Source organism: Vigna unguiculata, chromosome 2 (assembly GCF_004118075.2).
Source record: "Vigna unguiculata cultivar IT97K-499-35 chromosome 2, ASM411807v1, whole genome shotgun sequence".
Taxonomy (NCBI): domain Eukaryota; kingdom Viridiplantae; phylum Streptophyta; class Magnoliopsida; order Fabales; family Fabaceae; genus Vigna; species Vigna unguiculata.
In genome coordinates, this window is record NC_040280.1 from 23,152,502 (window position 1) to 23,167,023 (window position 14,522).

Sequence of the window (14,522 nt, forward strand, 5' to 3'; positions counted from 1 at the left end):
GTGGTGATAGAAGGGCCTTGTCCCAATTTTTTTTTATACAAATTAATATATAATTAAAATTATTGTTTTTAAAACTTTAATATATTTTATATAATTTGCACCTAAAAAATGTTATACATCTCTATAATATTTTGACATCTCAAAATATTTATGAAAAATGGGTCACTCATCATATCAACTAATTAAAATATAAATACTCAATTAAAAATATATAAAATTTAAGAATTCAATAATTAAAAAAATCAATTAAAAAGTACTAAAATTAATATGAAACTTAAAACTCAATTAATCCCTTTATTTCAATAATAATATTCCTTATTATATGACATGTTGTCCCATCCCCAATTATGTTCTAAATAACTTCAAAAAGAAAAAAAAATGAAATAAATAAATAAACTTTTTTAAAGTGTACTTGTACAAAAGTACGGTTCCTAATTTGTTTTTGAAAAAGCTTGAAAAGTGATTTTTGAAGTTCCTTCTATTGAACAAGAGTCAATAGGATGCTCTTCCACCATTGTTCTCACCCTCCTATAATTGCCCACAACTTGTGAAAAAAGTACCAAATCAACATTTTCCTTCTTTAAAAGGATTGGGTTGGATTCATCATCGTAAACCCTCTCTTCTTTTCATAACTTTTCTCTTTAATAAATCATGTACCCCAAAACAATCATCATCAAAGTTTTACCAAGCAAATTCAAAAAAAAAACTTTTTTAATATAATAAAAAATATAAAAAATTAAGAGTGTGAGGAATCAAGTTGGGGTGTCAATGGGCCAGAGAGAAACCATGGGCAACAAGGGCAGGTTCTTTGTCCCTCCCTTTTTACTACCTCTAATCATTAATAGATAACCCTAAACTAAAGCCAATGTCCCAAAAACTTTCTTCCCATTTCTACCTTTTCTTATCTTTGCACAATCCTTGCTTTTCAAGATATTTTTTAGTAAAATAACTTTATTGATAACTGCCTAATGAAACTTGCATAATATTAAGAATATAATTATGTTACATTGCGTTTAACATTCATCTAAAAGAGGTGGTGAGAAATCACAAGCTTTTAGTTTAATTACTGAAGAATATATTTTGGTTATCTAAACTACACTTGATTCTAATCCACGCTACTTAATATAAAAAGTTAGTGTTTCGATCCCAAATCTATTAAATGATCTCGTTTAGGGTCAATTATCATATATTTAAAGTATTATTCGTTTTGAAATGAAATATGTTACGATTTTATCTTTACAAAATGTCTTAAAAAATGAAAAAAAAATATTTAAACCGGTTAAAAAGCCTCAATTTTAAGTTTAAAAGATATTTCAAAAGATAAAATAAGTGTTTAAACCATTTAAAAATATTTATTTTTAAATGATGTGAGACAACTGCTAAAAATAATTAGTATTGGGAGGATATATATATATATATATTTTGAGGTAATTGAAAATCTGTATATATGAGTTAAGTGAAGGAATGATGGAAATGAAGAAGGTGGGGTCCACGTGATGATTCAATGATTGAGTTCCGACATTTGAGATTTGGCTTTTGTTTGACGGGAACTCCTTTTTTTCTTTTATTGAAGATTGAAAATGAATGAATCTCATTAATTATTGGAATAAGAAGATAAATTCTAAAATTTTATCCACACCATACTTGTTAAATTTTACAAGTAATAATAATTATAATTGTGATGGGGCCAATAATTACAACGGGATCTAACTCAACCCTAGATTTACTAGAGAAGAAATTTGGAAAACTCACAAGAACTATAAATAGCAAAATTTTATGATAGATTATAGATAAGATTATTTTAATTTTATAGACAATATAAATGAGTTTTTCTTGCAAACCTTTCTCAATTTGATTCTCTCCTAGTTTTTCTCTTTTGCCTCTAATTTACATTGATTTTAACGTTTTAAAACATATAAAATCTTTTAATATATCAAAATTAACAAGACTTGAAGCATAAAACATGAATAATACTAACCAATCAGGAGAAAGAGTGGATTCAAATATTTTAGTTGCAAAATAAACAAATGGAGTGATTTGGTATAATAATTATAGTTACAAATAATAAATACTTGTTTTATATAAATAAAGTTCGTAATGAGTAAATGTCTCAAAATATAAATTGTAATTCAGATTGATAATGACTATAATTGTAGTATAAAATGATTTTCACTTTTATATTTAAAAAATATAAATATTTTATTTGCAAATAAAGATAACAACAAAAGAAGAAGAATCTAAGATGGTTGAGGAAAGAAAGGTTTGTGCTGGTTGCAAAAGTAGTGTGGAATGCACTTTCAAAGCAAAAAACAGAAAGAATAACATAAATGTATAATTATTAAAAAGAGTAAAAAAAGAAAGAATCTCGACATTAAAAATTAGATATTATAGTTTTTAAACAACTCATTCGTGTTCATTTATTTATATATAAACATGGAATGTACTTAGAATGTTGTGTGGCATTAAATTCAATCCAACACAAAAGATATTCATGCTATAATTCAATTAATAAAGAAGGAAAATGTTAGAGTTGGGAGTGGATCTTTATAATACTAACCAAAAGGGGAAAAAAAATTATTTATGATTGTTGTGTTGTTCATAGCAAATAGCATTTAATATGAAACTAGGAAATTTTCAGTTTTCAATTTCAAAGACATGGTCTATTGGTGTTTCACGATCTTGTTAAAAGCATAATCCACTTGTATAAACCAAAGATTAGTAAAGAAATTAAAAATAAAAGTAATTAAGAGTAAGAGAAAGTTATTATAGTAAGCGCAGAAGGAATATTCAGCTTTCCCAATGCGACAAAAATACCCTTGGAGTTGGGTTTATAAACTATTGGGCAGTTCAATAATTAGGATTTTGTTTCATAAATTAATCACTTCGTAATTAGTGAAGAGTACATGATAATTTTTGTTTATAAAACAAGATTAATATTAAACTACTGCCACTGAGCTTGACAAAAGTAGCCTTTTTTATTTGCTCCTAACAGACTTGTGTTATATTGGTGCCTTTTTAAATGGACCAACAAATATTTATATATTAGGTACACGTGTAATATAGATAATAATATTTTGAGTCTTCTTTTATTCACTTTTAATTTATCATTTTAATTATTTTTAGTTTATATTATATTATTAAAGAAAATTAAAATAAATAATTGAAAGATGATTAAAATAATAAAATAATAAATTAAAAATGAGTTTAAAAAAGTTAAAGTATTATTATCGTATATATATATATATAATCATTAATAAATAATGTAATATTATTATATGATTATATATATTTTTAGTTCACAATGGAAGTTTAGAATTTGTTTAAATTTTAAATTTTGATATATTTTAATTTTTAAATTTTAAAAAATAAATATGTATTATTCTTTTAATAGATTGGTATTGATGTTTTGGAAATGTTAAACTGTATTTTAAATTGACATTTGAATCATGTTAAAATGACATAAACAAATATGATATTATCAAGAAATTCATTTATACGTCAAGAAGATTTAATATAATTGAAATATGAGAATTACATTTATTTATTTTTAAAATTAAGACAAAAATACATCAAAATTGAGAAAAAATGGATTTTAATTTATAATTAAAGTTTAAAGACTAAAAATACATTTAACTTTTGTATTTTTTTTGAATATAAATTTATAAAATAAAAGTTTTTTTAATATTAAATATTAAAATTTAATTTACAGTACATTTTATTAAAATTTGTTTTTAAGAAATATTAAATTTATTTATGTTGTATACTTTATATGAATTTTACTTTAAAATCATTTTAATCAAATAGTATGTTTAAGAGAATTATTTTTCAATGATTTTATTTAAAATGGAAAAAATAAAGTTTGCATGATACAATCTAAAAAAACTATATGTAAAATTATAACAAAACACTACTAAAATAGATTTTCTTAAACAACCATTACCATCACAAATTTTACTATCATTGAAAAAAATACTAATAAAAAGGTGGAAATTAAAAAAAAAAAAAAAGAAATAAAGCAGAAGGCGAGTGTCGCGGGGAATGCAGTGTAGAGATTCCAATTCCACGCTATCCAACAAAAGAATATTACCACACTTTACACTGTTCCTTTTAATCAGTGTTTCTCTTTCCTTTCCTTTTTCTGCGCCTCCACCATAGGCGCATGTTAGTTCTCTTCCCTTTATACATATCACTTTTATATGTTTAAATTTCAATTAAAATTAATTGGAGCTACACAGGTAATTATTTATTTTTAATTAAAATAAAGTTTCAAACAGATTTTATTTTGAAAAAATAAAATAAAAGATGTGGATTTTCAACATAAATCGCAAGACAGTGTGAACAGTTCATGGACAACATGTTAACATTGACGTTATGTTTCATTGTTTTGTCGTATTGGACAGAAGAAAAAGAAATTACCGTGTAGTGTAGTGTAGCCCCCTGCACTGCAACTGCCATCTGAATTCTGATTATGCATGCATGGATAATTGTTCCTTTCACTTTTCTTTTATTGTACAAATCAAAATTGGAGAAGGGTATTTGCAATTGTAATTACAAACAAAAGGAGTTGGAATAAATAAACAAATAAGTTGTGGTTTTTATTTTTTTTATTTTTTACTGCATATATATGAAATAAAAGAGAGATAAAATTTGTTCTCCTTCTTCTTATTTGATTGAGTGGAAAGTAAAAGAAATAAGAGATATATCTCAATAACATGAATAATGAATATGATAAATAATTTTCTTTTAATCTTTATGTCAAAAATGAAGATTCCTCTTTCCTTTTTTGTCTACTTATATAGACAACACAGAAAAATGGTACTACCTTCTTTCTCCTTTTACTCTATAAAGTAATAAAGTTAATTTGGAATGAAATGAAGATTAAATGAATCTTGTATGAAGTAGTATTTTAAGAATATTAGTGAGGAGTAATTTTTATTAAAAACATGTTAAAAATTACAAAACACAACAAAAAAGTTTATTATTTGTTTATGTATTTTTTACCTCTAATTTTAGGGAAACAATGAGTATGTACATAAGTTGCTTACAATTGTGGCTTGGTTGATATATAAATAAATAAATTCTAAAATGTAGGTTTCTTTTATGAAAAACTCGTCACAGAACTTCACGTTGCACCACTGATGTGAAATTTCCTAATTTGTCTAGTCACTCAATTAAACAAAACAAATTCTGTGCATTTTGTGATTATAATTAATAACGCTGTGTATTAATTAAAGATATTATTATTTTTTTAAAATTCTAAATATTTTTTATATTGATTCAATTACTTCGTGATTATATGACAAATTTTAATAATTTAAAAAAATTAAAATATACTATATTTGAATTATTTGCAGTAAAATTAATTTCATTTTCAAATATTTTGTTTGAATAAAATAATTAAAATAATTAAATTTTTATTTTAAGATAAATTTCATATATATATATATATATAAAATTTATAAAAATATTTGTTAAATTTAAATATTAAAAACAATATTTAACGATTTAGTTTTTCAATATACATGTATGTATGCATAGAGAGGACGTGATTAATTATGAAAAACTTCAATTTTTTCTAACTAAATTTTAAATTGTTCTAATTATTTAAACTTATTTTTTAAAATTTTAAAATTTTAATTTCCTTTTAAATTTTTTATCAAATAATTTATTTTATTCAAATGTTTTTAAAATATTCAAATAAATAAATTATTCTCTTAGATTAAATCTTACAAATATACTATTAAAAAATAATTCCTCTACTCACATAATACGATTTTTAAGATAAACATTAAAGTTATATTTTAATAAAAACATATAAAATTTATTTTCCTACAACTTTTTCAATGAAAAAAAACATAAATATAAAATAAATATTGATATATTTTACTTTTAGTACAATTTTAGTATATAAATTTTAATTTATTTAATTTTATTTAAACTACATTAATATTAATATTGGTATATAAGACAATTAAACATGTTTTTTTTAATAACTGTCGCATGTATTTATTAAAAGAAAGATTTATATTAACATAAAAAAACTTCATAAAAGGTAATTAGATATGAACATTAATGTTTTTATGATAATTAATAAAGATCATATATATATATATATTTCAAATATTAATTAAATTCAGACAAAATTAATAAAATTAAAACTTTTTTTTATTGAATTTATATACTTATTCTTGTTGTTCTCATTGTAGGTTATATAATGTTCTTTATCAGAGCTTCAGCTTCAGTTATACGTTTAGATGTTCTAAGGTTTATATCCTATAACATTACTAAACTTTCAAAAGGTATTTCAGTGAAATAGTTCCTTAACTCATTTTTTCAAGGAGTAACATACCTCAATAATTTAATAATTAACGAAAATAATGTCAATACTGTTACTTATAAATATAATTAATTTAAATGACAACGTCTAATCTATTCTTTCAAATTTATAATTATAATTTATGTATTAATGAAACTAAAGACATATTTATCGATAATTAACTTCCAAAACTATTTAAAACTTTGAAAGTAAAAAAAAATTAAACACATAGAACTAACCAACTAGAAAAATTATTGTCTATAAATTATTTTTTAGGCTAAATATTACTACTTTTGATCCTATTAGCATCCTAGAGAAAAACGGAGTGTGGAAGAATGATAAAAAATGATAAGAAACACATCATATCTACTCCAAACATTCTAGATCAGCGCTACTAAAGTAATTGATATAATATTTAATTACTATGAAAAGAAACTGATACATAAATATCTACATTATTACTTTTGTTGCTAGTTCAATACATGAAACATGCGATTTTTTTTTTCTTTTCTGCTAGTTGAGCATATGTAACATGTGATCTTTTTATTTACAACATAGTATGTATATTATTGATAACTATTGTTTGAAAATTAATGTGGCAAGCAATTTTTGAAAAATATTTTTCCTGCACTCGTTTTTATATATAAAATTGAAATAGGACATTTATGAAATTGTAAAAAATGAGTAATATCTACCAGAAAAGTTAGTTCATTAGCATAGAGAAACTTTTGCTGTCAATCACATTTAACCATAATCTATTACACAAATCTAACATCAAATTTATGCTTATTGTTAACATTAAGTTAGACTTATATACTAAACAATATATAAAATTATCATATCTCACTTAACTTAATCACAATTCAAAATCAAAGGGGTTCCTGCATTATTAAGCAAAGAAAGAGGCAAAGTCTAGCAAAATGGACCATTAGTTCATGAGCTGCAGATTGCAGATTGCAGATTGCAGAATGTGATTTGTTTCGTTGGTGATATTTGTTTTTCCCGAATTCTGAAAAAGTTACATTTTCAAGCCAAAAGCAAACAAAGGAGGAGACAATCCAACCACGTGACCTGTCCAAAAAAACTTACCTGCCTGCAACCAAATTTTCTTTTTCATCACCACATCCCATTCCCATAATTCTCATCTCTCTCTCTCTCATCAATCCCACACATCCCTTCACACTACAATCTCCTTTTTTTTTCAAAGTTAAAATGCACCAACCATTTTTTCATCATTATAATAATTTTAGTTCGTTTATTTACTTTTATTCCTGAGAGATGTTTTTGGTCACTGGGTATAGCTGTGCATCTACATTTGTGTCCACCTTGGCATTTTGTTTTGTCCTCTGTTTGGTTCTTTCTTTGGTTGGGTTGTGAGCGTGCTCCATGCTCACCTCCTTTTTATGTTCTGCAACTGCAAAGGAGAGAAGATAATGGTAGTAGTGCCATCACCGGAAAAAAACAACGACACACTCACATGGAATTATTTGTGGGGGCTGTCCACACCTCATAGAATCCTCCAAAACCACCGTTCACAGATCTCAAGGATCTCACAGCTTCAGCCTTGAACTTGGGTTTTTCTTTTTTCTTTTTTTCACCAATAAAGTTGTGCTCTTTTTGGTGTTCTCAGTGCTCACTCCTCTTAGCTGGATTCAAATTCTCCATTGCCAAGTTGGTCCGTGGTGGTAGAAAAGGAAAAAAAAAACAATTTTGGCATCTGGGTTCCGTTTGGCTTTGTGTTCATTGAATTTGGTCTAGTGGAAGTTGCTGTTTTGGTGAGAGTGGGGTTGCTTTGTGGGGGAATCTGATTCCAGAGACTGGCTTTTTCTGTTTGGATAAGGTGATATAGACTGGACTTTCTTTGTGGGAATGGGGAGAGAAGGTGTTAATTATGGTGGCTTGGAGCACTGGTCAGTGGTTGTGTGAGGGAGACACAGTTGAGGAACTGATTTTAGAGTATGGAGCTTAGTAGTTTGGTTTTCTGGCTACTGGGGTTGCTGCTTTTGCAGTTGATGGAGATTTCTTCTGCTGCTCTTTCTCCATCTGGCATAAACTATGAAGGTTAATGTTCTTCATGGATTTTTTTTTTTTGTTTTGTTCATTGAGATCTTTGGTGAAACTTGTGAAGTGAAGGGTTGTGAATTGATGATTTAAGGCACACAAGTTGTGCATATTGACCAATTTAATTGTGCTGGAAACTAGTAGGCACGGTAGCTCGGTGGTTAAGGTTGATGTAATGATTCTATTTCTGTCGTGATTTTTCCGTTTTCATTTTCCTTGAGAATTTAACTGCTACCTAACTATCTATAACAAAATAGCAGCAGAGAGGTTCTTCTTCCTTTTTTCTAATAGGGTTTTTCTTTTTCTTCTTCTTCTTCTTCTTCCCCATACCTAGGGTGTTGTGGTGGGGTCTTCAGTTTCCTATTTTATTGTATTTTCTTGGCCGATCAATGCTCTTCTTATCTGTGTGCTGGAGGTAAAAGAGAATTTCGGATGAAACTTCTTACCCAATCTTCTGTTTGTTCCTTCAACAGTTGTAGCCCTGATGGCTATAAAGGGTGACTTGACTGATCCTCACAACGTTCTGGAAAATTGGGATTCTAGTTCTGTTGATCCATGTAGCTGGAGGATGGTTACGTGTTCCACTGATGGTTCCGTTTCTGTATTGTAAGTTGCTTGGCCTTTAAGTGAGTTCTAGAGTGATGAAGAAGTTTCACGAGGCGATGATTAGAAAGTGAACCCAACCAACTTTTGTTACTTTGATTTTCAACTAAAGGAGTTTTTTTTTTCTCTTATCAGGGGATTTCCGAGTCAGAACTTGTCTGGTACACTATCTCCCGGAATTGGAAACCTTACTAACTTGCAATCTGTGTAAGTCTGCTATTTTTGTTGAGTTTGGCATCAGTGTCTTTAAGTTCTTGTTGATCAACTCTATCCTTTCAGAAACTCATACTTCCCCCGAATTATATGCTGAATGAGTGAAAACAAAAATTTACAACTATGCTTTATTAATTATACACATGCAGGTTGCTTCAGAATAATGCCATTTCTGGTAGGATTCCTCCTTCAATAGGAAACTTGAAAAAGCTTCAGACACTTGATCTTTCCAATAATGCATTTAGCGGCGAGATACCCAGTTCTTTGGGAGGCCTCAAGAACCTGAATTATTTGTAAGTTACAGAAAGCATTTCTAAAGAACCTAATGGTTGCAGTGATTATGAGTTTGTTAATTGCTTAGCAGTGACTTATGAAATTGTATTTCTTACTCAATGTAAATTATATTGCATGCCAGGAGGTTAAACAATAACAGCCTTACAGGATCCTGTCCTCAGTCTCTTAGCAACATCGAAGGTCTAACCCTTGTGTAGGTCTTTCTTACCTTGCTACACCATTATTTTTCCTTTTTGCCTAATCATATTTGAGTTTTATCTTAGAAAACCAGGGACAGATTCAAAGCTTTGATTTCTATCTAAAAGACAGTTATGTTAACTCTTATGACTTGAATATGTACAGGGACCTCTCCTACAACAATCTGAGTGGTTCCTTGCCTAGAATATCGGCAAGAACATTAAAGTAAGTTCATTTCGGATTTCGTCATCTTTTTTTTCTTCTGTATTCAAGTTCAAAACAGGGCAGTGTAGTTTATCTCTTGCTCAATTATTTACTTCAGGATTGTGGGTAACCCTTTAATTTGTGGTCCAAAAGCAAACAACTGTTCTTCTGTTTTACCAGAGCCACTTTCCTTCCCTCCAGATGCACTAAGAGGTGTTAATCTATCATTGAACTCTGCTCTCACATTATTGTTTCTTTGAATAAATATATGGCATGCTTAGATATGGTGATTTGGTTTTCTAGGCCAATCAGATTCTGGTAAAAAAAGCCATCATGTGGCACTTGCTTTTGGTGCAAGCTTTGGTGCTGCATTTGTCATTGTGATTATAGTTGGGTTTCTTGTTTGGTGGCGATATAGACGCAACCAGCAGATATTCTTTGATGTTAACGGTTAGTACTCTCACTTTCCTTTTTATAATTCTTTTTCTTTTTATCTCTAATGCTCTATCAGTAAACCTTATGGCAAATTTGTAAAAAATCGTTTGCTCATCATTGTACTGTTGGAGCACACAATTGTTTAATGATATTTTTTCAAGGAATTCACATCTTAGATACTCGCTTCAATTCATGTTTGTTACGCTGGCAAAGTTAATTGACCCGCTTTTACCTAACACTAAGCGACGTTGCTTCCAAAGGACTTTTGTCTATTTCTGACCATTCAACATGTTGCACTTTTTCTTGATTGTTTATACTATTTTCCAACTACTCTAAGCTTATTAAATCAGCTGTAAGACTTATGCATATAATGAAATAGGTTTAAATCTCGATGGTGACCTTTTGCAACATGACCAACAACAGCTGTCATTGTTCTTAACTTGGAAAATTTGTTGAAAATCTTAGTTGAAAATTTTATCTGGTGTTATGCAAATTTTGTAATGAGTATTCTAGAAAAAAAAAATTGAGGATGAACAGTACAACTGTGGTATATTTAATGTGTAATTCATATAAGGATCACCTTCTTTGAAGGGAAGAGGAGCAGATAACATTAGCATATTGTGTACATTTTATAGTTCAACACAGTATCATTATAAAAATCCATTCCCCTAATGTGATATCAGCATATGTTGTGTTCCTATACCAAAATACTGTGCATGCTAGAACTTTTATTTCTTCTCCTTTGCTGATGTTCAATTAACACTTGTGTGTGTTTGTTATTTGGCAGAACATTATGATCCAGAGGTGCGTCTTGGTCATTTAAAAAGGTTTTCTTTCAAAGAGCTTCGAACTGCAACAGACCATTTCAACTCAAAGAACATTCTTGGAAGAGGTGGCTTTGGAATAGTCTACAAGGCGTGCTTAAATGATGGGTCTGTTGTGGCTGTTAAGAGGTTAAAGGACTACAATGCAGCTGGTGGTGAGATCCAATTTCAAACAGAAGTTGAGACAATCAGTTTGGCTGTCCACCGGAATCTTCTCAGGCTTTCAGGGTTTTGCAGCACTCAGCATGAAAGGCTCCTCGTTTATCCATATATGTCTAATGGAAGTGTAGCCTCTAGATTAAAAGGTTAGATCTGAACTTTACGGTCTGTTATTTACTGTTGGAAGTCTCACGTCAACTAGAGATAAAGACTAATTAGACTTAAAGTCAACTTCTCAACATTTACATAACCGGTATACTAATAACTGGCTGGACTCACAATGTTCAACCTGTTTTATGTCAACTGACAGTAATCTGTTGTATGATCATTTGAATATTACATTCAGATAACCTTGTGTAGGTATTTAGATTATGTTAACTGGCCACTTTTGTTAATACTAATACACAACTAGCCCTTTTGTGCTGAGTTACTATTATTCAGTCACAAAACCTATTACCTTCTGTTCTTAGCTCTCACTTATAGGTAGGGGTAATAATTATAATTCAATTCCGCAAGATCATTTTAAACTTATTTGTTTTTGGTTTTGGATTTATGCACCAGATCATATCCATGGCCATCCGGCGTTAGATTGGAGTAGGCGGAAGAGAATAGCTTTAGGTACAGCAAGAGGGTTGGTTTACTTGCATGAACAATGTGATCCTAAGATTATTCACCGTGATGTGAAAGCAGCTAACATATTGCTAGATGAAGACTTTGAAGCTGTTGTTGGTGATTTTGGTTTAGCCAAGCTTCTGGATCACAGAGACTCCCATGTGACCACTGCTGTGCGTGGCACTGTTGGTCACATTGCTCCAGAGTATCTATCCACTGGCCAATCATCAGAAAAGACTGATGTGTTTGGGTTTGGAATCTTGCTGCTTGAACTGATCACAGGTCACAAGGCTCTAGATTTTGGGCGAGCAGCGAACCAGAAAGGTGTAATGCTTGATTGGGTAAGCTGTCCACACACTTTCACTCTTTTCAACATTCTCTTTTCTTCTTCAGTTAGCATATCACTCTTTTACAAGTTTTAGAATGTAGTTATTCCCACAACTTACAATGAATGATTTGTTGGCACTTGGAGCAACTTTCTTTTTATATGTATAACTTGTCTTCCTAGAAATTTTAATGGAAAAAGTACTTGAGTAGCTTCTTAAACAGTAGTTAGTATTAGTAAACCAGTTTGGTTGACATTAATACTTACCAGGTCTGATTCTAAGCAACTAAAAGTGAAATGTTTTTATTGGGAAAGAAAACATTAACTCCATCATAAATACAAAAGGTATGAGATAAATGTTATTATTTAATAAAAACCTTACATTTTGAGATGCTTAAACTCAGCCTTTTAAGTGTATTGATTAGAAAGCAACATTTTAGCTTAACTAATGGTATTGAATTGAATTTCTATGAATGCAACTGGATTAAGAAAACAGTGAGAGTTTTACCCTTAATGATCCTAAAAATCAAGGTGACATTAAACCTCCAAAATATTCATCAGGGTTGATTGGTGCTGACAAAAATGCTAAAAGAATTGACCACTTCAACTGAAAGTTATTCATTCTCTCTTGTTCTTGGTAAATGGGTGTAAAAGATAAATTTGTGTCCTGAAAAACCATTCTTTTGTTTAATGTGAATGAAACAACTTTCAGGTTAAGAAGCTCCATCAGGATGGAAGATTAAGTCAAATGGTGGACAAAGATCTAAAGGGAAACTTTGATATGATTGAGTTAGAAGAAATGGTTCAGGTTGCACTCTTGTGCACACAATTCAATCCTTCACACCGCCCCAAGATGTCAGAAGTGTTAAAGATGTTGGAAGGGGATGGCTTGGCTGAGAGATGGGAGGCCTCACAGAGGATTGAAACACCGAGGTTTCGGTCTTGTGAGCCTCAAAGATATTCAGATTTAATAGAGGAATCTTCACTCATAATTGAAGCCATGGAGCTTTCTGGCCCTAGGTGACAAGCATCTTGGTTTTCCACTATAGCTCCCTGTTTAAAAGATGTAGTTTAAATGCTAAAAATGACATTCTCATTAGTGTCAATAGCTATGTAATGCACGTATTCATCTGTAAAAAGAAAAAAAAAAAAGGGAAAGTCATGTATAAGTATCTTGTTGGAATGTTCATTTTACTTTCTTCAGAAAAATTTTGAATCAATGTTAGAGAATTGTATCTAGTTGCACTTAACATGATCTTGCTGTGCGGAAGCTTTCGAATAAGCAAATTAAGAAGAAAGAATTATAAAACAGGCCATACATTAAGTTTAAAACATATTTAAATTAATTATAAATTACAATATATGTGGTAAGTTTGTTCATTTTTATGTTTATTATTTGAAAGTGTTATTAGCAACTGTAGTTATGTTAACCATGGCTTTTTACATTAACTGTGTGTGGTCTTTTAGTGCTGAAGTTTGAATGAAGAAAAGGTGATAAGAGTGTCCTATTGTGTATCTCCCTTTGTTTTTGGCTATAACCAGAAGAGATTTCTGATTTTTTATGTTAAGTAGGGAAGAATGTTGAATTCTATGACTGTGTGATCTCTGAGTTCTTTTTTAAATATGGAAATGATAGTAACATATATATTTAGTATATATTATATATTGTATTGTATACTGCATTGCATATTTTTTTATTGATTAAAAATTAATTATGAAACTGAGGATGAGACTAATTTAATAAGCTAGGAGTCTTGCATAAACTTTTTATTTGTAACAAATTTAAACTGATAGGTGAGTGTGTTAGAGTGTACTGGTAACATTTCTTCACAATTTATGGTTATGGTCGGCGCAAAATATTTTCTATTTAAACTTAAATATGTTTTTATATTAATAAATTATCAAATTTTGTTTTAGGCTAATCATAAAAAATTTAAATTTTTGTTAATAAAAAAATTACTTCATAGATCACAATATGTGATATCCTAAAAATTTCATTATCTATAGGACATATAATAAGTATTTTATAGATCTCATTAATATAAACATATGATCCAACATAATAGTTAAAATCATTACAGAATAATAGTCATAAGGTTTAAGGTTTTTCATAAGACTCAGACTTGTTTAAGTTCATTCAATCCCAAAATCTAGAAATGCTCCTAATAAAAATAATACTATTTAGTCTTTAAAAATCCTGATCCAGTTCCAGAGCTATTAGTCCTATCTACACCTCCCACTGCTCACGTATATATGACCATTGTAGGAAAAATTCCAACACAATATAGCAACAAAAGTG

The 14,522-nt window shown here is 29.2% G+C and overlaps 1 protein-coding gene across 1 annotated transcript; it reads left to right on the forward strand.

Annotated features, from left to right (window-relative positions):
• Positions 1 to 7,384: 7,384 nt before the first annotated feature.
• LOC114173313 (protein NSP-INTERACTING KINASE 3) lies at positions 7,385 to 13,548 on the forward strand. Its single transcript, XM_028057610.1, has 11 exons — positions 7,385 to 8,377; positions 8,851 to 8,983; positions 9,116 to 9,187; positions 9,343 to 9,486; positions 9,609 to 9,680; positions 9,830 to 9,889; positions 9,987 to 10,081; positions 10,172 to 10,318; positions 11,091 to 11,432; positions 11,848 to 12,239; positions 12,936 to 13,548. The coding sequence occupies exons 1-11, from the start codon at positions 8,275 to 8,277 to the stop codon at positions 13,245 to 13,247; spliced, it is 1,872 nt and encodes a 623-aa protein (XP_027913411.1). The 5' UTR covers positions 7,385 to 8,274; the 3' UTR covers positions 13,248 to 13,548.
• The last annotated feature ends 974 nt before the right edge of the window (positions 13,549 to 14,522 follow it).

Bases quoted from the DNA above. Each gene is read 5' to 3' on its own strand.
- LOC114173313 (XM_028057610.1), top strand. From the start codon at position 8,275: ATGGAGCTTAGTAGTTTGGTTTTCTGGCTACTGGGGTTGCTGCTTTTG. The intron at 9,890-9,986 runs GTAAGTTCATTT...TATTTACTTCAG, and splicing joins ATATCGGCAAGAACATTAAA to GATTGTGGGTAACCCTTTAA. The intron at 10,082-10,171 runs GTGTTAATCTAT...TTGGTTTTCTAG, and splicing joins CCCTCCAGATGCACTAAGAG to GCCAATCAGATTCTGGTAAA.